This window comes from Pipistrellus hanaki (genome assembly GCF_964339955.1).
Source record: "Pipistrellus hanaki genome assembly, chromosome: 3".
Taxonomy (NCBI): Eukaryota; Metazoa; Chordata; class Mammalia; order Chiroptera; family Vespertilionidae; genus Pipistrellus; species Pipistrellus hanaki.
The window spans coordinates 103,503,168-103,527,978 of NC_140505.1; the positions used below are offsets into that span (position 1 = coordinate 103,503,168).

The following is a 24,811-nucleotide window of genomic DNA, read 5'->3' on the forward strand; positions in this document are numbered from 1 at the left end:
TGTTTGGATTTTTAAATTTTATTTTTTTGTCCATTTGGGGGGCATTTTGTGAAAGAGTAAATCTGGAGGCAGAATCTGAAGGTGGGTAAGATTGGATGGGATTTGAATTCCATAATGACGACTCTAATTTCTGCAGTCAGCTCAGGGCTCTGCTGCCTGCTCTGGCACTCCCTCCCCCTCCCCCGCACACCGTACAGCGCAGAGCCGAGTCTGATGGATCCTTAGTGGGTTAGGGTGTTATATAAGCCCCGGGCGGGCGGGGAAATGTGCTTTTTTTTTTTTCCCCTTCCTTTTCTGTGTGTTGCAGCAGCAGCAACAGCAGCAGCAGCAGCAGCAGCAGCAGCAGCAGCACCGAGTGGCCCAGGTTGATTTAGAATCCGGATGACAGCGGCCTGGCGCGAGCCCACGGCTGACGGAAGCTGCTGCTCCCGCTCGGTTTCCATGGAGACGGGCGAGCGCGGCCGCGGCGGGGCTGTCAGCGCGCGCGGCGGCGGCGCGGCGGCGGGGGTCCGCGGGCGGAAGGAGGCGGCCGGCGCCGGGACCCTCGCGGCGGCAGACATGGACTTGCCGTGCGATTGTGCCGCCGGCACGCCGGCCTCCGAGCCGCCGTCGGGGAAGATCAACAAAGCCGCCTTCAAATTATTCAAGAAGAGGAAATCGGGCGGCACCATGCCCAGCATATTCGGGGTCAAAAACAAAGGGGACGGGAAAGGCGCGGGTCCGCCGCCGGGCATGGTGAGGAGCCGGACCCACGACGGCCTGGCCGAGGTGGTGGTGCTGGAGGGCGGCCGGAAGGAGGAGCCGCGCGGCGGGGTGGACGGCGGTGGCGGCGGCGGAGGGGGCGACGGCGGCGGGGGCCAGCCGACCCCCGCGCCCCCCAGGGCGGCCGGGCCCGGCTCGGGCTCGCTGGCCGGCGGCTCGGTGGCCAAGTCGCACAGCTTCTTCTCCCTCTTGAAGAAGAACGGGCGGCCGGAGCACGGCCGAGGGGACGCGGCGGACGCCGGCAAGGCTGGCGGCAAACAAAAGAGGGGGCTGCGAGGGCTCTTCAGCGGCGTGCGCTGGCACAGGAAGGACAAGCGCGCCAAGGAGGGGGCGCGCGCGGGGGGCCCGGGCCTGGCCCCGCCGGGGTCGCTCACCGCCAGCCTGGAGTGCGTCGCGGAGGAAGCGCCCCGAGCCGCGCGCGCGCCGGACAGCCCGCGCGGGGACGCGCCGCCGGAGCCAGCAGGTGAGCCCGGAGGAGCGGGGGAGCCGGCGCCGGCCCCCGCCCAGCGCCCCGAAGGGCCCCGCTGCCCAGAGGCCGAGGGCCCCGGCGTCCCCGCCGCCAGCGCCGCGCCGGGAGAGGACGCCGCGGGGCGCCGGCGCGCCCAGGACGCCCGGGCACCCCCCGAGCCGGGCGCTGGGCAGGTGCGGACGGCCGCGGACGCTTCCAGGACGGGCGACGCGCCGGCACAGACCGTCCCCCTTGTCGACTCCGACTGCGGCGGCGGCGGCCGGGCGTCGGCCGTCCCTGACCCTTCCTCTGTCGATCCGCCCTCAGACCCATCGACCGATCGTATTTGTTTGATGTTTTCTGACGTGACTTCACTGAAAAGCTTTGACTCTCTTACAGGCTGTGGAGATATTATTGCAGACCAGGAGGACGAGGCAGGCCCCAGCTGTGACAAGCATGCCCCCGGGACAGGCAAGCCGGTGGCCTCTAAAAAGAACCCCAGCGTGGTGGCCTACCAAGGAGGCGGGGAGGAGATGGCGAGCCCGGATGGGGTGGATGACACCTGTCTCCAGGAATTCTGGGACATGCTCTCCCAGACGGAGGACCAAGGACAGGGGCCCCAGGAGGGGCTGGCTAAGGCCGCCGCAGCAGCCCTGGACGCCAAGGCGGCTCCCGAGGTCTCCAAAGACTCCAGGGGGGAAGTTGCCAAGGAAGTGTCCTCGGTCAAGCGCAGGAGGCTCAACCGCATTCCCATCGAGGCCCACCCCAAGGAGGAGCCTAAGCACCTGCAGAAGGAGCAGCAAGAAGGGGTCCCCAACAGTGACGAGGGCTACTGGGATTCTACCACTCCAGGCCCCGAGGAGGACGGCACGGGCAGCAGCGGCGGGAAGAAGGCGGCCATCCCCAGGGACAGCTACAGCGGCGACGCGCTCTACGACCTCTACGCGGACCCGGATGGAAGCCCAGCAGCCCCTCCTGCCAACGAGGAGGCGTCCAGTGTGTCCAGGTTAAAGCCCGTGTCTCCGGGCACCATCACCTGCCCACTGCGGACACCAGGCAGTTTGCTGAAGGACTCTAAGATCCCGATCAGCGTCAAGCATCTCGCCAACCTCCCATCCAGCCATCCTGTGGCGCACCAGCAACCGGCCAGGAGCGAGGTGCCCAGAACAAAAATCCCCGTGTCCAAAGTGCTCGTCCGCAGGGTCAGCAACCGAGGGGTGGCTGGGACCACCATCCGGGCAGCAGTGAGCCACGACAGTGCCAAAAAGTTGTGAGGTCTCTGAGGCCAAGATGGATGGACCACGTGTCGAGGAATACAACTTTCCCTGGAAACCACTAAAATAAGTTTTGCTTTTTCCTAAAGAAAGGCTTTTAGGACCGACTCTGCTACAGAGCCTGGACCGAGGGTCTCTGTCCCGGCTAGGGCAGGGCACACTAAGAAGGGATCCACACTGCACATGGGATTGTCCTCCCCAAGATAAGTCCCTGGGAATTTTTTTCAAGCACTTTTTTTTTCTTCTTAAAAATATTTTTTCTGTCTTTTTTTTTTCTTTTTCTTTAATGCACTGAGTACTTGGAAGTCATCTTTACTTGCCTTTGCAGAAAGGGGACTTAACCAAACCGAAGTAAGTGTCAGGCCAGGATGTTTGGCCATGCCAGGGTCCAGAGGTCTGGAGGAGCCACTGCAAGAACCAGAAGAGTCCTCCTCTTCCATGATCCTTCCCTTCCGCTTCCCCTTCCAGGATGGGGGAGGGGGAGGAGGACAGGGAAGACACTTGGCTTTATGGAAAACACCTAGGAAGCTGGGAGAAAAAAAACACCCCCATACAACCAGAACAGGTATTTACCTGATGGGCAGAGGGCATCATTGATTGGCAGAACATTTTCCTACTTTCAGTTGCTGGATATGCAAATAGGTAAATATCTACCACTGGGACAAGAAAGAAGAGTTTTGGTTTGATCATTTGCTTGGGGAGAAAAATGCTCAGCATAGTAGGTTTTTCCTTTTTCTTTCTTTTTTTTTTTTTTAAATGTATTTTATTGATTTTTTACAGAGGAAGGGAGAGGGATAGAGAGTTAGAAACATCGATCAGCTGCCTCTTGCACACCCCCTACTCGGGATGTGCCCACAACCAAGGTACATGTCCTTGACCAGAATTGAACCTGGGACCCTTGAGTTTGCAGGCCGAAGCTCTATCCACTGAGCCAAACCGGTTAGGGCAGGTTTTTTCTTTTTTGTTGTTTTCCCACCCCATGCAGAAATCAGGACTGGGGAAAGATGTCTGAAATGCCAACAGACCCAACAATTCAGCATTTATAAACTGTCACTTTTTCATGTGTAGATAATGCATATTTTACAGTTTATTCAGCTGTTAACATTTTATAATCTGTTCATAACCTCAAGTTTAAAACCTGGTTTTATAGCTAAATATGGTAACTGTCCCCAAACCATTGATATCTTATGTGTTGTTACCTGCAGCAATTCTGTTTTTGTTTTATATGGGTTCTCTGGCTCTCAATTCACAAACAAACAAATATACAAAACTATTATGTTGCTGTTCCAGAGCATTGGTTCTGCCTTGTCTTGGTAGGAGTCTGTTTCTTACACAAAATCTTGATTTTTCAGAGATTTTACCTTTGTTAAAAAAATTTTAGATTCACCTGTCCCTCAATATGGGGATTCCAAAGTGAGAAACACATAATAAACAACAATAGAAAAATATAGTTTTTCATGTCATTTGATTTACGCTTTATAGACTTATGACTGAGACAGGTTAAGCTTGCCAGTGTTATATGCCAGAATATAACACTGGCAAGCTTATATATCATAAACACTTTATGGCAAGATTTTTTGAAAAGTGGCTTACTTTGTGTACATTCTCTATTATTTGAGAGGAAATATTTATTTCAGAAAGGGTTCCCATATGCCTAGGTAGTTTGAATTATGAAATGAAGCAGTTCCTAAAATGCTGTTAGATTCTAATGATTCTACAACGTTGTCTGAAATGCACTTCAGAGTGTTTAATCAAAAGACCAGAGTTTCTACTAGGAGGTGACTCATGGTGTCAGGAAGATAGATATATTCAAGGGAAACTACACATGTAAATGACATCAACACTTCTATATAACTCATTTTTCCAGGGAGATTGCCTAAGTAATGAACTGATATTACATGTTTTTTTTTTTTTTTTTAAGTTTGTTTTCTGTAAAGGAAAGAATAAGACATATAAAAACCTATTTGAATAATATGAATGAGGTAACAAAATAAATAGTCATCAAAGGAAAACAAATTTGAGGCAGTAGCAAAAAGCAGGTTGTTCTCCATTTTAAATCTGCAACGATTCGGTTAGAAGAGGCGGTAGAGATTTGCCGAATTTCTTTATTCGTCAAATCACTGGCTTTTATTGCATTGTGTCAGATTCTTAGTGTTATTTCAAAGTAATGTTTAATTTTCTTGTGTCTATAGATGAGGTCCTATACTCAGGCATGGCCTTAAGAACTCTGAATACACCATTAGGAATTCATAAAGCAACTCACACTCACACGTGCTAATGCACTCAACTGTGCACCAACTAACAGACAAAGGCATCTACTGTAAAATTGGAAGTTGAAGTATTTTAAATGATTTCTGTCTTGAGAAATTAATTTAAATTTGACTTAATGCTGATAGTACTATTTAGGCTCAAAATACATTCATTTTCCCCTAGTGAATGGAAAGAACATAAATTTTATTTCTAACTGTAAAATGAAGCATCTTTATTTTCTTCTTGTGAATTTTCTTGCAAGGGTTACATTTCTTCAGTGTGAATCCATGGCAGAGTTATGATTGTTTGTTTGTTCAGTTGTATAGGAAAGTTGGAAGTTCCCGAAGTATTGATGAATATACTGTAATAGTAAAGGCAATCTATTTATTTTGTAAGCACTGGAACAAACTATTTTTACTTTCACAGATTTGGGGCTTATTTCTGCATTTACACTGCTCTTCTGTGTCTTCTTTATGTAAGTAAAGGAAAATGTCAGCGAAGTGTACCTTGATTTCCTCTGGCCTATTCATTAACCATTTATACAAGATTGAAAATATTTTTTCTTACTCCTTTTTTCTATGTTTTTTTTCCTTTTCCTTTATATCTTTAAGAATTCCACGTACACCAGTCAAATGAAGGATTCAGGCAATGAATTAAATGCCTTCAGTCACTTGATGAGAAATCAGGACCAGTGTAGGAATTGTATTCTTAACCTTTTCTTACCATAGACGAGGGATCATAGCTGTTTGTGTTTCTGTGTGTTTGTTTTTGGTGCCAAGGGCTACTTTTATCCTTTCATGTTCATGGAGAGTGGACTTTTTAAGAAGAATTTTAATAGATTTTCATTTCAATTATTATTAATGCATTATCTAATTTGGCCATATTTCCTGATTTTTTTTTTTTTTTTTTTTTTTTAAGGAAAGGATTGGATATGGGCTGATGACACCTTTCCTGAGTATGATTCTGAGATGCTTGGTTGATTAAGTCCCTGTGGTGAAAGAGCTAGCCAAATTGGAAAGCAAAAAGTCAAATCAATTGTTGGCTCTGAATTCATTGGTCAGTGTAATAGCTCTGCACAAAGATGGCCTGATTTTGGTATCTACATTACACAGTGTTACTTGAACGAACCCCTGTGTTTGGTGCTAACAGTGGTTTATGCTTTTATTCTCTCATTATAACCAATAGGGAGAAATTTACTGCAGCATTTTGAATAATTACAAGAGGAAGTAGATCTTCATTATTTCACCTAACAACAACAACGGAATATAGGACATTAGAATTTTTTTTGGATACCTTTCCCACAAATTATCTCCCTACTTAAATATAAAGTGTTTAACATCTATGAAGGTGACAACTTACTGAGTTTAAAGGGTTTACTAATTAGTTGCAGAACTAGTTTTCAAGTATTTGCATTTAAATGAAAATTAAAATCTCCCTTTCCCACATAGTTATCAAGTAAAATGCTATATTAGATATCAAGATTTCTTTGAACTTTCTAAGAGTTTTCATTATTGATATCTTAGATTAATTTTCAGAGACTCTTTAACTTTAACTTTGTAGGGGGAGTTTGAGTAATGGAACTTTCTGTCTTCTCCCTTTGTTTCCATCCTGTTTGCTTCATGCCCTCAGATAACAGTGATGGGATCTTTCTCAAGGTTTAGTGCCTTTCACATTTGCGCTGTGGAACTCATTTCCTGGGTTTAGTTATTCTAGATTTCTCTCCTGATGATGATTATCTGGACTTGGCCCCTGTGCTTGGCTGCTACTGAGACATGTTCTAGTACATTCACATATACTTTGCCCCCCTTATTATCATGAAGTTAATTTAGGAATTGTTATACTCCTAAAAATAAGGGAGAAGAGTATCACAGTCACCTCCTATCATCATTGAGGATGGACAATTCAAAGTTCCTGGATGAAATGACTGGAGGCACCCAAATGCTTCGATCTAATCCTGTTTCCCTCCCCCTTCTCCAGTCAGACCAAGGCATGAACAACACAGTTCTTATTTAGGGATTTTCAATTCATTACATGAAAAAATTTATAAAACACTTTGAAACCAAAAGGCTAGTATGGCAGAAAAAAAAAAAAAAAAATATATATATATATATATATATATATATATATATATATATATATATATATATTAGAATGTATATATATTTCAGAGAAGAAGGGAGAGGGAGAGAGAGAGAAACATCAATGGGGATGAGAGAATCATTGACTGGCTTCTTCCTGCACGCCCCCTACTGGGGGCTGAGCCCGCATCCCAGGCAGGTGCCCTTGACCGGAATCTAACTAAGGACCCTTCAGTCCACAAGCTGATGCTCTAGCCACTGAACCAAACTAGCTAGGGTGAGACTGGTATCTTAATCTAGCAAGTGTGGGCAACAAAAGAAGCAAACATTTTCTTTATATATATAAAAAAAAAGCTATGTAACATTGTCAAGTGATAGGCAAGTGTGGTCCCCCCCCAGGGCAGTCATTGATTCTGCTACCCCTTCCTGCTCTGAAGATTTTCTCACTGCTGCCATGGATTGCTTCTCAAAGCCTTTTCACTGTGATAATGGTTTAAAGCAGACAGTAAGTTGCAATGATAACTACGTACATGGAATATTATTATCTCATTGCAGATAATGCTTTTAAAGAGTGATTCAGAATGATAGTTTGATGATTATGGAAGGGAGTTTCTTCTTGAACTGAAAAGAGGAAAGATTAAAAGTCACAAAGCCTGAAATTGGGCATAGTTTATGATGGAGATTTACTTTAGTTCAATGCAACACATTCATGGGCATATATTGCAGCAAATATGTAGTAAAAATCCATTGGAGTTCACACGTAACTATACTGTAATTGGACTTATCCATTAAAAATGCCTTTATTTTGGTTTAACATTTTTTTCTTTTCTTTTTTGTATTTGTTGCCTATAGTTTGTGGGGTGGAGCAGAATGGGGTGAGGTTGAACAAGGCTGGTGTGTATTAAGCCACATAGTAGTTATAACAATGATTAACAGTTGTTGAGTAGTTACTGAGTACCAGTGACTACTAGGAGCTTTAAAAGTCATTATTTAGGCCTCTGTAGAGTCATATAGATTAGGTAATATTATCTCCCTTATATGAGGTTTTTAATTCATCCTTTTTGCTTGTTTCTATTCCATTCCATCTCTCCTTTTCCAATTTCTTCTGGTCTCTGGGACAAGGATCTAAATACTTTAGTGATTTATGATAATACCAGAGCTAAGAACTGCTTAGTGTCATTACCAACTTACTTTCAATAGAAAAAAAAAAAAAGCTAGCCCATGTCAAGAAGCTGGAGATCAGTTTTGTGTCTGAGACGATGCTGTTCAGGACACTGACCGGGAAACCTGCCCCTGTTGTGCAGTCTGTCTTCCTTCAGAGAGAGCCTCTCCTTCTGGACAGAAGTATGGACAGAAATCTTTTCTGTTGTCATGGTGACACTTCTTCTCTGACAGGATGTCAGTCTTTCCAAGCATGTTTCACTTGTTCTGAATGTTCTTTATTGTTTGTTTAGATAATAACTAGCTGAATAATCCCTTGATAGAATTCTGAACTTCAGAGATAAACTGGCTTTTTCAAAAGTAGTGTATCCCCCCTTCTGTCTACAGCCATTGAATCCTAGCCTATATTTTCTGATTCATTCATTCAACTAGTAAGTATTGTATATTTACTTCCCATCACTGTGAACTTGAGCATTCTATATTAAAATAACTAACATACTGTGCTGGGATGGTGCTCCGTGCTTTTCTTCCCATTGTGATCGCCAATGCTCACAAGAAACAGGCGAGTGAGTGTTATCTCCATTCCACAGAGGAAGAAAATCATGCTCACAAAGGTGAAATATCTTGTTCAAGTCACCCACTTAATAACTAGTGGGGAGAATTTGAACCAGAAATCTAACTCTGTAGCTCATGCTTTACTTATAAATCTTTTTTTTAAATATTTTTTTTATTGATTTCATAGTGGAAGGCAGAAGGAAAGAGAGATAGAAACATCAATGATGAGAGAATCATTGACCGGCTGGCTGCCTCCTGCATGCCCCACACTGGGGACACCCCGAAACCTGGGCATGTGCCTGACCGGGAATCAACCATGACCTTCTGGTTCATAGGTCGATGCTCAACCACTGAGCCATGCCGGCCAGGCTATAAATCTTTTTTATTCATGATTCAGTTTTTGTATAACTTAAGTAAAAACTGAGCAAAGTTCTGAACTGCAAGAGCCAAGCCAGATATTTATGATTGTCGATACTATAATATTAAAATGATGACTTTTAGTTAAAAGTGAACTTGTTGTTTTAAAAAAATTACTTGATGGCTGTATACATGTAATCTAAATGGGAACTCAGAATCTATCAGGTTTTTTCTCACCTAGCTAGCCTACCTTTAGATTATATTCACCAATTAGAGTTACATACTAACAGATCTACATCTAGCTATTATTATATGACAATTGCTTTGTCAATAATAAAGCAAAGAATAATTTCAATAGTAAACCTGGCAGGTTGCAACCTGAGTTTTCTTCTGCTCTGATTCTATTAAGATGCCACTCTCAGTATTTAGGGAAAATTTGTTTGAAATTGCATCACAATGATAATTAATTAGGTTATTTTACTAATATAAGGGCTACCTACACTTGGTAAAAAAAAAAAATAGACCTCATTTTAATGAGATGCAGTAGAATATTTCAATAACAGGTGGTTATTCTAATGCATAGTGAACTGGGGTAATTTTTGGAAATTATTCAATAATTTGGTAGAGTTTCTGCTTCATGGGAAAAGACAACATTATTTAACAAAATAGAACTCAGGTTACTTGTTATTAGAGACATTTAACTTGCTCAGATACACACATGGATCATTTAACAAACTAAAACAGAAATACTAAAAATATCTGGTCAAATTGCAGATGGGCATAGTAGACACACAGTAAATACTCGTTAACCTGTCATGAAATGGCCCTAGAGAGCCTATAGGAATTACCACTCTCCTCCCCCAACTACACAGTATTTCTAAATAAAGGAGGAGAAAGTTAACAAACTAATACATAAGGTTTTTGTTGCTCGCAGGGTAAATTTAAATGAGCATAGATGATCTGATTGATAGTGGTAGTTTTATAAAGAATATCAGGGAAAATGGTTTTAATGTTATAGGCAAGGTAAATTCCTGTCATTTTTACTTGACTCCAGCTATCTACCAGGCTCATTGCTAACTTCAGGTTTTGTCCAACTTGTTTATGTGAACTAGCTCAGTGTAATATGGGGAATTGCAGGTTATTTGAAAATAATGACAAAGAAAACCCAATGAGAAACTCCATTCTATAATTAGTTTTCCCAAAAGTCAGGCATGTCTTTGAAGACAAGCTTTTGGCTATATTATTTTTGTGCACAGGAGGAAAAATTGTTAGTAGGTATAGATATTATTTTTATAATAGAATGTTAAATTCCCCCCAACATCAAACATTGTCTCCTAGAACTACTCTGTTTTTAAAACTTGTTTCAAGAAGAGATTATAAATAGCAGTAGAGTCTTTTCTCCTGTCTCCATTCCAATGATTTAATGGGATAAATGAACCAATGTTTATATTTTTAAACTTGTAAATATTTTATTTTGAGTATTTTGTATATTTGTTGATATAATTCCATTTTGTGCATATGTACCATTGTGCATGTTTCTGGTTTTGATAGTCACTCTTAATGAATGTAAGAAGCTTGGACTAATAGCACTTTTCTTGTCAAACATCCTAAAATGAAAATACTACACTGCCATTTTAACGGTTGTGTTTAATTCAGTCAATAAATTTTGTTGCTTCTTTACATTTAAAGTGAGTTCAACTTGTTGTTATTCTTTTTCAGAATGAATTTTATTTACAGCCTTTTCAATATTTAGAATTTATACAAATGGGGGTGGTGGTGGTGACAATGTGATGTGATGTGATGTGATGTGAGTAGAGGAAAGACCAATGGGAGGCCCATATTTCTTTCCACATTTTGTAAACAAGTGAAAAAATATTGTTTGGTTTGGGCAGTTCCTTTTGAAAAGCTGTTCATTATTCTGACTCTGATCTGATTTCTGAGCCTTTTACTCAGAAAAATCTCCATTCCTTATAATCCTACTCGAGGCTGGCAAACCTGCCCATGTCGGTTAGGGAGCAGCCAGTGGGAGTCTTTCCAAGGGGTTGTGTTCTATTTTTCATTTGGTTTTGGGGTATCTTTTTTACTTCTTATGTACAATACTTCAAAATCCATAGTATGTTGAAACGCGGTGTGAAGAATAATGAGGTTGTGCCATTTTATGTTTGAAATATCAGAATTGAAGACCACATAAATTATTTTGAGGTATACCTCCCTTAAAATAGGCTTGTTCACAAATATATCCAGAGACATTGAAGCATGCAACAGACTGGCATATTTCAGAGGGAAAGGAGGTGGGTAGAGATTAACCAAATAACTTATATGCATATATACATAGCTCATGGACAGACAATGGTGTGGGGAAGGCTTGGAAAGGGGGTGGGAGCAGGATGGAGGGAGACAATGGCGGGGGGGAGAAGGGGACATCTGTAATACTTTCAACAATAAAGATTTTAAAAATTAAAAAATAGGCTTGTTCCCACTGCAGTTGCTTACATGGCTCTTAAATACCAACAAAATTTATATTTACCTGTAGAACATAATGAGGATAGATGACCAAAGAGAAGTTTAATTAGTACAATAAATAATTCCAATAAATATACATTAGTAGAACCACAAATAGTGAGATAGGAAACCCACAAAACCTCTCCTATTGTTCTGCCTCTCCCAGCCCCTTTGTCTTCCCTCCTCTTCTTCTCTTTTCCTAGAACTAACATGGAAGGAACCTTAAAATAACTAAACCCAATATTGCTTTAATGAAGTGATGAGGAAACTAAAACTCAGAGACTCTGAGAGACTTACCTTAAAGTCTTTGAAGCCGTAAGGTATGGCAAAAAGAGACCAAGTTTAAGACCCAAAAAAGAATCTGGATTTGAATTCTGGTTTGGACACTTACTGGCCCTGTGAATCCAGGCAATTTCCCTAACTTCTGTGAGCTACTCTAGAAAATGAGGATGAGATTCCATTTATAAGGTAGTTGTACTACTATTAATTTTCAGAAAGATAAGAATTTAAAATACCATGTTTTTGTATACGTTCACTTAGCTTCTTTTGTTTTAAAAGAGGCATCTATAAAAATTAAAACTTCATAGGCTGGAGTTGAAATATCATTGAACAGAGAACTTGATGTAGGTTAGAGACGAGTATTGACTGTTTGGATTGGGGGGAGTTGCAGAGCATACGCCTTGCTCATTTCTTGCTTGCAGTGGGTGCTTAGGTACAAACGGGAATGAATGGGAGTGGAGGAGGCTTTAAGTGTGTGATTCTGAGAGACATTATTCTGAAATTAAAAGTCTTCATATAATTAGGAGAGCCTAGGGGGAAAGCCTCGCCTTGGTGAGAGAAATGAAGGATAGCAGCTGAGTTGGTTGGGTAGTTAGTTGGCAGCTGATAGAGCAATGGTGACCAAACATAGCGATGGTCAAACCAGAATGTTTACACTCCCCCAGACACTGAACAGCAGGCTGTAAGATAGCACAACCATAACTGAAGGCAGATAGCTGGGTGGTTTAGAACAGTGGAGAAGAATCATTAGTTCATGTAACCTGAAAAAAAAAAATAAGTAACTATATGGTGTTAAAAGATAGAGAACAATTTAAGTGAGAGGGCAATTTCTTCTGCCACTGCAAGCAATGAATGAACAAGGCTTATGCTCTGAAAGAGCCCTAATTTTCCAAACATTTCTTACAGAGTGAGCATCCCTCTGCCCTGAGTGGGATAAGGTATTCTGGAACTTAACGATGGCATCGTTTTCATATTACAGGGCCCTCAAACTCAAAGCAATCTCATCCAGTGCTAGTTAGAGAAACACCAGTAACTCTCACATTGAGGAGTTGTGGGCCCCTCTGGAGGATGGATGTCAGTCTCCAGTGTGAGCCCTCACAGGGGAGTTTTAAGTAAATACACAATTTTAAAAAATATATATTTTATTGATTTTCTACAGAGAGGAAGAGAGAGGGATAGTTATTGTAGAAACATCGATGAGAGAGAAACATATATCAGCTGCCTCCTGCACATCCCCCACTGAGGATGTGCCCGCAACCAAGATACATGCCCTTGACCAGAATCGAACCTGGGGCCCTTCAGACCGTGGGCCGATGCTCTATCCTCCAAGCCAAACCGGTTTCGGCCAGTATATGCACAATTTTTAACTTCTATGCTGTTCTCACTGTACAGACAACTTTAAGCTGAAGGTTTAGAATTTTTTTTTTAATTAATATATTTTATTGATTTTTTTTACAGAGAGGAAGAGAGAGGGATAGAGAGTTAGAAACATCGATGAGTGAGAATCATCGATCAGCTGCCTGTTGCACCACCCCTATCTACTGGGGATGTGCCCGCAACCAAGGTACATGCCCTTGACTGGAATCGAACCCGGGACCTTTCTGTCCGCAGCCAACGCTGTATCCACTGAGCCAAACTGGTCTCGGCTGAAGGTTTAGAATTTTAAGGAAGAAACTGAGCCAAAGGGGAGTGAAAACATGTGTCTCCCATGGAAGAGTTTAATGCCATAAATCTAAATTGAGAACAAAGCAATGGAAAACAGTCCTTGACTTTTTCCCATCCACCTGTGTCATGTACTGGCAGACTCCTGCAGCTCTAGGACATGTTAGATACTTATGAATCAGCAGGGCTGTTGGGTGACAGGTGGTGGGTGGGGAAATGGCTGTTCCCAAGAAAGAGCAGAAGCATGGGCAAAGGCTGGGGTCCATGGCTGCAGACACACCCTGAGCTCCTCATTATTCCCCGGTGGAAGCAGCAAAGTTTGTATTACGTTTCATCAGGGAATTGGTCCCATTTAAGTTCAGCCCTATATGTTTTCCTGGTTTCTGGGTCCTTCTCAACTCCTAAGATTTTTATACTCCCCATGACCTGGGTAAAGTGGCCTTTTTAGAAGTAATTCAGAGTACTTGTTTGCTGCTCTCAGTGCCAGAAGCTGCCTTTGTGTTGGCATTGTTGTTCAGTGGACATGGGCACTTTTTGGAGGACTCTGGTTCTCGTGGACAGCTCAAGGGTGAGAATCATGTCCTCTAAGTGGTCCCAGGTCCTATGTCATATTCTTGTTGCATCTTTCCATGTGATAAAAAACTCATATCCATTACATGTGACACTAAAGATTCATGTTATTTGGTTCAACACAACAAATATCAAGTAATGTGTCAGGCTCTGTTCCAAGCATGGTAGGTATGAGTGAGTGAGATGTAACACTAGCTCCTTTAAGGCCACTTAAATTTCCCAATAAACACCCTGCACACACATCGACTAGGTGCCTCCCATACTCACCCAACTAAAGTGGGGATTGAACCTGCAGCCCAGGTATGTGCCCTTGACCAGGAATCAAACCTGCCACACTTTAGTGCATGGGCTGATGCTCTAAGCACTGAACACACTGGCCAGGGCAATTATTTCCATTTTTTAATGAAAGGGTGAGGCTTAGAGATCTTAAGGGTTTCTGGCAAAACATGAAATTAGAAGGGATTGAAATTTCTTTTTTGTACAGTACACTTAAAAATTCCAGACAAAATTAACTTTCATTTTTTAAATTGCATTAATAAGCCATCAAAGAAGGGAGACCAGAAGTCTCTGAATTGATGTCTGGAGACCTAGAACTCTGAGTTCTTTGGCCCAGTAACAGGCTGGGGACCGTGCTGCAGATAGCTAAACCCACCATCAGACTAGAGGGCTGTTTTGTAGATCTTATGAAAGATAAAGCAGGCACAATATCAGTAACGATAAAGATTTGAGCAACACATTTGGACCCATATATAACCCTGGACCAAACAATTAGAGAATACACATTCTTTTCAAGTACAAATGAAACAGTTATGAAAATCGACTATATGCAAAGCCATGAAGTCTTAACACATTTAAAAAAAAAATCAGTTCTATGCAGAATATGCTCTCTTACACTGTCTTATAGAACAAATATTGACCCAATAAACTTAAAGATCTAATTGGTTTTCTTAAACAATTCACAAATCCAGCAGCATCCAGGCTAGTAAATCACAGAAACACTGAAGTATGAAAGGAAAGGCTTTCATAGGTAGGAACTTGGAGGGACAAGAAAGTTGAAAGAGTGGATTACCTCAGGCATGGTCACTTTTCCTTAAGGGAAATGGGGGGGGGGGGGGGGGGGGTCAGGCAGATTATCTGACTAGTGTTGCCAGGAGATCGCAGACTGATTAGTTAAAATTCCACTCCTGGGAGAGGCTGGAACTGCAATTAGGTTAAGCATTTAAGCATTAAGTCTTGCTGAGGCTTAGCACAGTGACTCCATTTTGGGTCTGTTGTTTCTTTTTAACACCGAAATGCAATGGTATCAGAACTTCGTATTAAAAAGCTAACTAAAACCACTCCATTCATTTGTAAAAAATTTTCAATGCATAATTATAAAAACACTATATACTGAGTGGCCAGATTATTATGATCTCTGAACACATAATAATCTGACCACTCTGTGTGTGTGTGTGTGTGTGTGTGTGTGTGTGTGTGTGTTGGAGCATGAATTTGTGCATGGGTGGGATCCTGGCTAGGGGGATGGGACATGGGCAGTTGGCCGGCCTGCGTGCTGGTTGAACTCCTGGTAGAGGGAACAATTTGCATATTAGCCTTTTATTATATAGGATATACACTGAGTGGCCAGAGATCATAATAATCTGGCCACTCAGTGTGTATTAAAACATGAATTTATAGCTAAAAGCTACTTCAAAGAAATTTCACAGCCTAAAATGCTTAGATTAGCAAAGATAAATGGATGAGTTAAGAATCTATTTTAATCAAATTAAGAAGTTAGAAAAAGGATAACAGAATAATTCCAAAGAAAGCACATGTGAGAAATAATATAGATTAGAGCAAAAAAGTAATGAGAATGAAAACAAAGATACTCTACAGTGGATCAAATAAGAGAAAACTGATTCTTTTGGAAAAATATCTAAGGCTATGTATTAATAGAGAGGATACAAGTAAGGGTTAGAATGAGTAGGTGGGCATAACTGCAGTTGCAGCAGAGATAAAGAGAAAGAACACTATAAATAAAGTTATTCCAATAAATTTTAAAATTTAGACTAAATATACAAATTCCAAAGACTGTATAAATTTCCAAAAGTGACTTGAGAAGAAATATATAACCTGAAGAGTCCTAAAACTATTAAAAACATGAATTGGTAGTTAAAACTCTCCCTCTCACTCCAGACAAAACAAAGCAGTAAAACCAGATGGCAGAACCAATGTCCTACCAAACATCTAATGTCAGGTGAGTCCAACCTAACACAACCTCTTTAAGAGAAAGATGAGCCATTTCTCAATGCACGTGGCTGAGGAAAATCACAGACACCTCTGCATGGAATTAACGTTTCCGTACAGGCTATCAGAGAACAGGATCTAGCAGCTGTGAGAGAGGACACAGCTCTGTGCTCTCGGCCCCCCAGATCTAGCCCTGTGCGTGTCTTCATTTAGCTAGTCCTGATTTGTATCTTTTTAATAATTGTAATTGTGCACTTTCCTGAGTCTCTGAGTTTCCTAGTGAATTATTAAACCTGATGGAGTCTTGGGAACCCCTAAGTTTGTAGCCAGTTAGCGATCTGTGCGGGTGACCTGGGGACTCCAGACCTTGTGGCCTGCATCCGAAATGACACCCATCAGAGACGGTGTGCCCTGGACCTGTGGAGTGTATCCTGGCTCCCAGTGGCGAGCATCGGAATTGGATTGGGTAAAAACAAAGGCTTGCTTTTTTTAAGGCCAGATAAAACTTTAAAAAAAATTATTTTTATTATAGTATCTATAAATAAAGGAATAAAAATTGATGTTATAGTCTCATAGTTTATATGCCCAGTGGATCTACCAGCTACACATGTCTACTTATTTTATGAGGCTGTTTCTCTGAACCTTTAGAGTTGCTTAGCAGCTACTCCCTGGCCGGGCCTGGAGTGGCTGCCCACACCTGGTTTGGGGATCTTTAGAGAGGGGCGTGGGCAGGGGGAGAGAGCCCGACATCATCCCTTGGTATCCACAGGCCAGAGAATGAACGAGAAAAGGTGGGACTACCTGCAGTGCTAGAAAAGGAAAGCAAGGTGACCCAGCACCTGGAGATCCACCTCAGCTGCCTGCAGTCCATTTGCTGGACAAGAGGTAGAGCGGCAAGCAGAGGCTGTGTTGGAAATGTGCCAGGAGCAGGACGCGGCGGCCTGTGCAGCCAGGGAGGGGTGGAGGAGCGCTTGGGGAGCTGTGGGAGGCCAGGTGGGCTGGACCCCACGCTCTGTCTTCCCGATCGGCACGCTCCTGCTGTTTCTGGCTGGGGGACTTTCAGCAGAGCCGCTGTCCTCGAAGTGTCTGCTCCCAGGCACTCAAGATAAATGGAGGAGAGCTTCCACGAAACGGAATTGGGGTCAAAGGCCAATTGGGTTCACAATCCATTTGCTCTCATTATAAGAACTCCATCAGGAAAGAAAAGGAAGAGCCATTAGACTCTTTAAACCTAATTTCAACTGTTATAAATGTTTGAAAGGTTTGCAAAAATGGTTTTCAATTTTTTATCACCCACTTGGGTGAATATGTTTTCTCCTTGACGGTGACTACGAAGAGCAAGAAAAGGAACTTAGGGCCATGGAAGAGCTGAGAGAACAAGCTCACACCTCTCAGCCAGCTTCTGGAAGAGGTTTTGTTGGAAAGTATCATGGAAAGTCAATAGCAAACATTTCCCCTGATAGGTCCTATCTTATTTCTCAACATGCTTATAGGATGTAACATGGAGAAAGCGTAATTTAAAAAATCAAGTCCTATATAGTTGTTTCCAGTTCCTTCTGTTTGCTCCACGGTGCTGTGTACATGCTGTCATTTACTATGAGGGCTGTGCCAGGGAAAGCATGGGGCCCCTGCAGGTAGCTGGGAGGCCAAGCATCTTTTTCTGTATTTTGACCATTAGGGTTTCTTCCCCCGGAGGCTGCCTGCCCGCATTCCCCCTGGGTTTCCCGAGCTCCTACATGGCCACACTCTCACACCTTCCCCACACAGGCCAGCTCAGGGCTTTTCTAGACTGGCCTTTCCCTGGTAGAAATATGGCTCCAGCTGTTAAAGCAATTGTCCACCCTTGCTAGCTAAGTAATTACATAAGAGGAAACAATAAAGAGATGAAAGTGAGAAGCTCTGCCCAGGTCCCCGGGGAGCCCTTAGAGCTGCTCAGGGGCTGCGGATTGTGACCCAGACTCACCACCTTCTGGGAGTCCGGCCTGGGGTTGACTGGTGCCACCTCTCCAGCTGCCTCCACCCCACTCCTCCCCAGTGGCTGGAGAGGAATCCAAAAGCCCTGCTTCCCAGGCTGTAGGCAGGACGGACTTTGTAGTGGACTATATGCTCCAGATCTCCCCAGATCTGGCTTCGCTCCCCTCTGGCCTTTCCTTCATCCTTTATTTCCCATATGGCACGTTCTCAGGAGCCCTTCTGTGATAACACACCTGCTGGGGAGGCCCCACCGCGGCCCTACTTCTAGAGGCCCCAACCTGAGACACAGGGCAAAGACGGACTTTTCCTGAGGTTGAGATTTCCTGGGCAAGATTTGGGGGAGAAAGAGGGGAAAAAGGGTGATGAGGAAAATGAATAAATGTGAATGTGGGATTGTCAAATTTGAAAGTAACGGAAAGAAGAGACGTGCAGGTTCTGCCTCAGGGGGCATAATAAAGCCTCTGAGAAAGACCACGGGTGGTGGTTTCCTGCACCCACTGACACAGTGAGAACCATCTCTGAGGGACCTGGGAATGCTGTGGTCATGTCCTTGGCCTCTGGTTTCTGAGACGTGGTTACTGACAGCTGCTCACAGTCAGGGCTCTCTGCCTGAGTCCGTGATAGTCTGCAGAGACGTGTCCCCCTCAGTTTGTGTTCATATGCTCTGCCTTCCTGCCTCCACTCACCTGGAGATCTGATCAGCAAGTGTGGCTTATCTCTACCAGGCAGATCATATGTTACAGTACGTGGTGATAGGTTCCCTCTTTTATATTGGTTAATTAAATGAATGCAAATGGCATAGCACCATATCTGGCACACAGTAAGCACTCAATAAATGTTGGCTATTATTATCTATTGTACCTTGAGAGCCAGTTAGAGGTGACATTGATGAATTAATAGTAATTAATATTATTCCTAGATATGTAAAATCCAATACATCAGAAGTTTCAAGCACATCTATATATATAAAACCTGTATATGCAAATAGACCAAATGGCAGAACAACCAAACTACCAGTCACTGATGTGCGCTGATCACCAGGAGTGTGCACAGAACATGGTGGGTGTTGGCCGCAGCAGGATGGTGGACCAGGTGAGCAGGGGCGCCAGACCAAGGTGGGGTGCCGGTCGCTGTAATCTGAGCAAACCTCTGATGGTTACTGAACATTCTTTGCTCCTGCGCATCAAGGCCCCATTGGGCACCTGCTCCCACCGGTGTCAGAGCTGCAGCTTGCACCTGCTGCCGGTGCCCAGTGCCGATCCCTATCGCTTGGCGCTGTTAAATGGGTGCGAACAGTGGTTGCAGCCGGCAATGGAGCTGCCACTTGCACCCCCTGCTCCTAAGAAACAATTGGGGCAGCAGCCACCACTCACACCCACTGCTGGCGCTGGCCCCAATTGCTCTGTGCTGGCAGTGTGTGGGAGCAGCAGTGTTGGGTCCTGGGCTGCAGGCAGACAGGGGATCTGGATTGGGGCCATGGCTGGAGGGGCTGGGCAGGGGCACGGAGGATAGGCTGAGATCTGCCCCTGTGCTCACTGTAGCCTCATGGCCCACATTTCCTTTCAAGGTGCATGAATTTGGGCACTGAGCACCTAGTTTACACATATGATCACTTGATGTTCACTGGAACCCTGTAAGATAAGTGGGGCAGGGCAGAATTGTGGGAACTAGAATTCCAGGACTTTTGAGCTGGAGGGACCTTGGGATTATGTACTCCAACCTGTTCATTTTACAAATGAGGAAACTGAAATCCAAAGAGGAGAAATTATTTTCTTGAGAGTACATGCCTGGTTCTCTTTTCCAGGGATGCCTGGGATGGAGAAAGGCTGGAAGGAGATGTGAAACCAGTTTGCAGGCTTTTGCTATGACTCCAAATACAGTGTCCACAATTCTGAAAAGGGCCTTATTGGTTAAGGCACGTTCAAAGGAAGAGGGAAAGATAAGACTTGAGAGAGATGGAGCAGACAATAAGATAACTTGATGACCAACTAGATATGAAAGAAGAGACAGGTAACAGAAGACTCAAAAATTTTTAATTTGATGAAGGGTAGATGGTGATTAATTGAAACAGGAAATGTTGAATATAAAAAGAAAATGTTGAAAATGAGTTAATTTGAAGAATGTTGAGTTGTGATGTCTTCAGGACCTTGAGAAAAGTATGCCCTTAAATTATGAAACTTTGGGTGGAGATAGTAGTACGAAATATTATTGAATACCATGCCATAATCTCTTTTCCTCTGTCCTAGGAACATGTTTTAAGAAACTGGTTTTAAGGTAGTCGCCCACTCAAACCTGTGTACCTCTTTCCTGGAAAATAAACTGTACTCAGGAGAGAAAGTACACCACCAACAAAATTGCTCAAAAAATTATGCTTACACTATGGCCAATGTGCTCAGTGGTTAGAGTGTCAGCTCATGCACAGAAGGGTCTTGTGTTCAATTCCCGATTGAGGGTAACATACCTGAGTTGCAGGTTCAATCCCTGACCCCCGTTAGGCACCTGTGGGGGGGCAATTAATTTATGTGTCTCACATCAATGTTTCTCTCTCCCTCCTTTTCTCTCTTCCACTCTCAAAAAAAATAAATGGAAAGTAATATCTTCACGTGAGGATTAGCAAAATAATAATAATAATAATAATAATAATAATAATGCTTGCTTGAAATGAGAATTAGAATTAGATGTGACCATTGAACCTTCCTTAAATGAGATAAAGGAATAATTGAGTATCTCAATTAAATATCCCCAGGATCAAGAATTTTTGTCCCTAGAGAAGCAATACTAAATGCATAAAAAAAATTCTCTTTTTGGACAAAAATGTCTGTGTCCACCATTTTGACAAGGTGAGCTGGATTGATTAATCAACAGTGAATAATTCCATTTCAGCAGAAGACCAGAAGCAATAGTCTCCTACTAAAAAATCTCTTCCAAGTGACTAATATCTTTCAGTGACTTGAAATTTCCATTTCATTGGATAAAAATAAAGTAAGATTTATCCCAGAAAAAAGGGTCTTAAGTCAAGGCAGTGCTGGAAATCACGTAGCTGAGGTTATGCCGGTGGAGTCTGGAACAGAAGGCAGGAGACGGAATTCTGGTGGAATGGACAGCTCTTAACTCTGCCTCCCAAGACCATGTTTCCTCCTGTGGGTAACAACAGACTGTTTCCTTTGAGGAGCACGTCCACTCCCACCCCTCTGTTCAACTCGTTCATGGGGAGACACAGGGCTGGCCATACCTCTCAGACACTCTGAGCCCTAGTCTCAATGGTTAACTCAGGAGGAGCACCTGACTGGTCCAGTGAGACATCGCTTAGACATTCTGCTAAAACTATTTGGGGAAAGGGGATTTTGGCTGCTGGGCTTACTGGCCTGGTATGAATTTGAAGTGGGAACTGCTGCTGGGTGGCTGCAGGGTGATCTTGCCTGAGATATAGTCAGTGGGAAGCAGAGTTGAGAGAATGAGAGAGACCTGAGTGAGCAAATCCCGATGCCCAAGCTCCTGGATGCAGTGGGACAATGCTGGTTCTGTTTTTGATCTTTCTCCCTCTGCAAAAGGCAATTTCTACTGTGATCTGACTTAAACAAACAAACAAAATGATCTGACTGAAGTGCTTAGGAGCATTAACTTTTAAAATGTGGACTTAAAAAATGGTTAAACTTCAGTCTGAGTTTTGCATTTGCATGCATGTCAGCACATGGTGATGTAGGAGACTGATTAGCCCACCACTTGCATGTTCGGCCCTTTCTGCAGTGCAGAGCTGGGGAGGTAGAAACCGCAGTTCCCATTCTCCTTGGAAGCTAGGATTCTGGATGAGGTTTAGGTTCTGCCAGTAAGATGAGCTTGTGAGAGACCTTGGTTAGAAACCGGGTCACCTGCAGACAGTGAACCTCATGTGAGATTTGATCTGGGATGGAGTTAAAGGAGGAGAGGAGAGTAGGGTACAGGGCACCCATCGACTGGCACAGTTCCTGCTGGAGCTGGTATAGTTTTTGTGCCAGCATCTTGGTGGTGCCTTTTAACTTAGAAGCTTTCTCACCAGCAGAAGCAGAGCGGTTCTCTGGTGTGGTTTAAAGTTCCTGAAAGTTTCGCACTCTTAGCTATGATCTATCTGTACCCCAAGGAGCCCTTTCTGATTAAACCAGGTGGAGTAAGTCTAGCAGCCGTGAGCGATCCCATGTGAAGTACGCACTTCTAGGGAAACAAGTCATCGGCTTTGTCAAGTTTTCGCCAAGTTTTGTAATCCAAAAAGAGCAGCACGTTGCTGGCTCACTGGATGAGAGCGGAGGAAGAATCGCTGAAAAGGAGCAGTGAGATCTATGAGGAACATGCTCGAAGAGTCATTTTGTGGAGGACAATTCAGCAGAATAAAGCAGAAGAGTGAAAGGCTGAAACTAGGCCACTGCACTTGGCAGTGTCAGGAAAGTGGAGGGCAGAATCCTAATTGAGGCATGAGGAGTGAGTGGACCGATGAGACTGTCTGGGGAGGATAGAGTCCTTCTGAAGCAAACACACTGAAGGAAATACAGAAAAGGATGACATTGATTTCCATGAAGAAGGAAGATTTCTCACTTTCCCTCCCTCCCTCCCTCCCTCCCTTCTTTCCTTCCTTCCTTTCTTTTTTTTTTTTTTAAATCAATCTTTATTGTTCATATTATTACAAAGGTTCCTCATTTCTTCCCCCCTCCACCAGGTTCCCACCCCACCCTCCGCCCCTGCCCCATCCCCCACTGTCCCCATCCACAGGTGCAGTTTGTGTTCAGTCTCTTCCTCCCTCCCTTTCCCCGATAGTAAATCCCTTTTCAGATAGTAAATCAGTTACTTAGCATTTTCTCATATCAATAATACCTCCACATGCCCAATGATACATTTCACACAAAAGACACTTCCAAATAGGTCAACCAGCCTCATCCAGGCCCCACCCAAGGCACTCACAGATCAACACCCCAGCCCTATACTAACTCAACACATCCAGATCCAAGCCTTCATCACTTGATTCAGCAGACCCTCAAGTTCCCCCAAAAGTTTCCAGCCATGTCTGAGAGGCAGCCGTGGGGCAGGGGCAGGCAAGGAGCGAGCTGTTCCGGGCCTGGCTGCTCCGGGCCTGGCCTCTGTTGCTCTGGTTCATTCCACAACCAGCTGCTCCGGGTCTGGTCACTGCCGCTCCCGAACTAGTTGCTCTGGACTTGGCTGCTGCTGCTCCAGGCCTGGCCGCATCAGACCCGGCTGCTCTGGGCCTGGCTGCTCCGGGCCCAGCCGCTCTGGGCCTGGCCGCTCCCAGCCTGGCAGCTGCTGCTCCGGGCCTGGCCACACCCGACCCGGCTGCTCCGGGCCTGACCGCTCCCAGCCTGGCAGCCGCTGCTCCAGGCCTGGCCGCTCCCAGCCTGGCAGCTGCTGCTCTGGGCCTGGCCGCTCCTAGCCTGGCAGCCGCTGCTCCAGGCATGGCCACACCAGACCCTGCTGCTCCGGACCTGGCCGCTCCCAGCCTGGCAGCTGCTGCTCCGGCCTGGCCGCACCAGACCCGGCTGCTCTGGGCCCGGCTGCCCCGGGCCCGGCCGCTCCGAGTCTGGCCGCTCCCAGCCTGGATGCTCCGGGCTTGGCTACTGCTGTTCTGGACCTGGCTGCTCCCAACCCAGCTGCTCTGGGCCCGGCTTCTCCGGGCCCGGCCACTCTGGGTCTGGGTGTTCCTGGACTGGCCACCCTGGGCTTGGCCGCCTCCGCCTCAGGCCTGGCTGCCACTGCCCCAGGTCTGGCTGCTCCAGGCCTGGCTGTTGCTGCTCTGGTTCTGGCTGCTGCTGCTCTGGGGCCTGGCCGTTACTGTTCCGGGCCCGGCTGCCACTGCCTTGTGCCTGGCCATTCGAGGCCTGGCCGCCGCTTTTCCAACATTCTGTCCTTTTTTTTTTTTTTTTTTTTTTTTTTAAACGCATTTATGTTGCAATGTTGGCTGGTGCGTTGAGTTCTGACTTAGTCTTTGATTTTTCAAGATCTTCTTTGTATTCTTTCTTAAGTAATTTTACTATCATTTGCTCTCACTTGATTTCTTCACATTGAGAACTTCTTTGGTTTCTTCCTCCTTGTCCTGGGAGCTCAGCAGGTTGGCCTGTGGCACCCCTTTGTTCTCCGAGGGCTCCCGCGCTGCTCCAGCCTGTTGCCGGGGTCGGCGCCGCCCAGGAAGCAGCCCAAGTTGCCCGTGCTCAGAGGTCGAATGCTCAGGGTCTCCCCCCCCCCCCGGGGGGCCCCATTGCCTGGCTCCCTGCTGGCGCCCGGCTGGCCGGTGTCTGGCGGGGGCTCCTGCTCTCTGTCGCATTCCTCCAGTCTGGAGCTTTTTTTTCTCCTTCCCGCTAGAGGAGTCTAGGATCAGAGTCAACAGACTGTCCTCTGCGCGCAGTGTGCACGACTCTGGGGGCTCCGCTTTTCGCCACTCCCCTGGGATTCCGCCTCACAGCCCTGTCTCCCCCTGCTCGAGCCTGGGTCCCCAGGGTCAGGTCCAGGACTGGGGTTCAGAGCAGTCGAAACTGGGGCCCAACACAGCCAGGGCGCCTGTTTCTTTCCCTCCAGGGCAATCCCGCATCAGAGTCAACATTCCTTCCCTTGCAAGCAATGTGCGCGACTCCGGGGGCTCGGCCTTTCGCCGCTCTCCCAGGACTCCACCTCACAGCCCTGTCTCCCTCTGCTTGAGCCTGAGTCCCCAGGGATTGGCCCAGAACTGGGGTTCAGAG

At 44.9% G+C, this 24,811-nt stretch overlaps 1 protein-coding gene across 2 annotated transcripts; it reads left to right on the forward strand.

Annotated features, from left to right (window-relative positions):
- The first annotated feature begins 309 nt into the window (after nt 1-309).
- AMER2 (APC membrane recruitment protein 2) lies at nt 310-3,225 on the forward strand. Of its 2 annotated transcripts, XM_084876429.1 has the most exons (2): nt 310-1,225; nt 1,610-3,225. In XM_084876429.1, the coding sequence occupies exons 1-2, from the start codon at nt 382-384 to the stop codon at nt 2,482-2,484; spliced, it is 1,719 nt and encodes a 572-aa protein (XP_084732555.1). In that variant the 5' UTR covers nt 310-381; the 3' UTR covers nt 2,485-3,225. The 2 variants fall into 2 exon arrangements, with proteins under 2 accessions (XP_084732555.1, XP_084732554.1); XM_084876428.1 differs by having other exon boundaries at nt 310-3,225.
- The last annotated feature ends 21,586 nt before the right edge of the window (nt 3,226-24,811 follow it).

What these genes read in the sequence shown, in the direction of transcription:
- AMER2 (XM_084876428.1), top strand. Translation starts at nt 382, where the DNA reads ATGACAGCGGCCTGGCGCGAGCCCACGGCTGACGGAAGCTGCTGCTCC.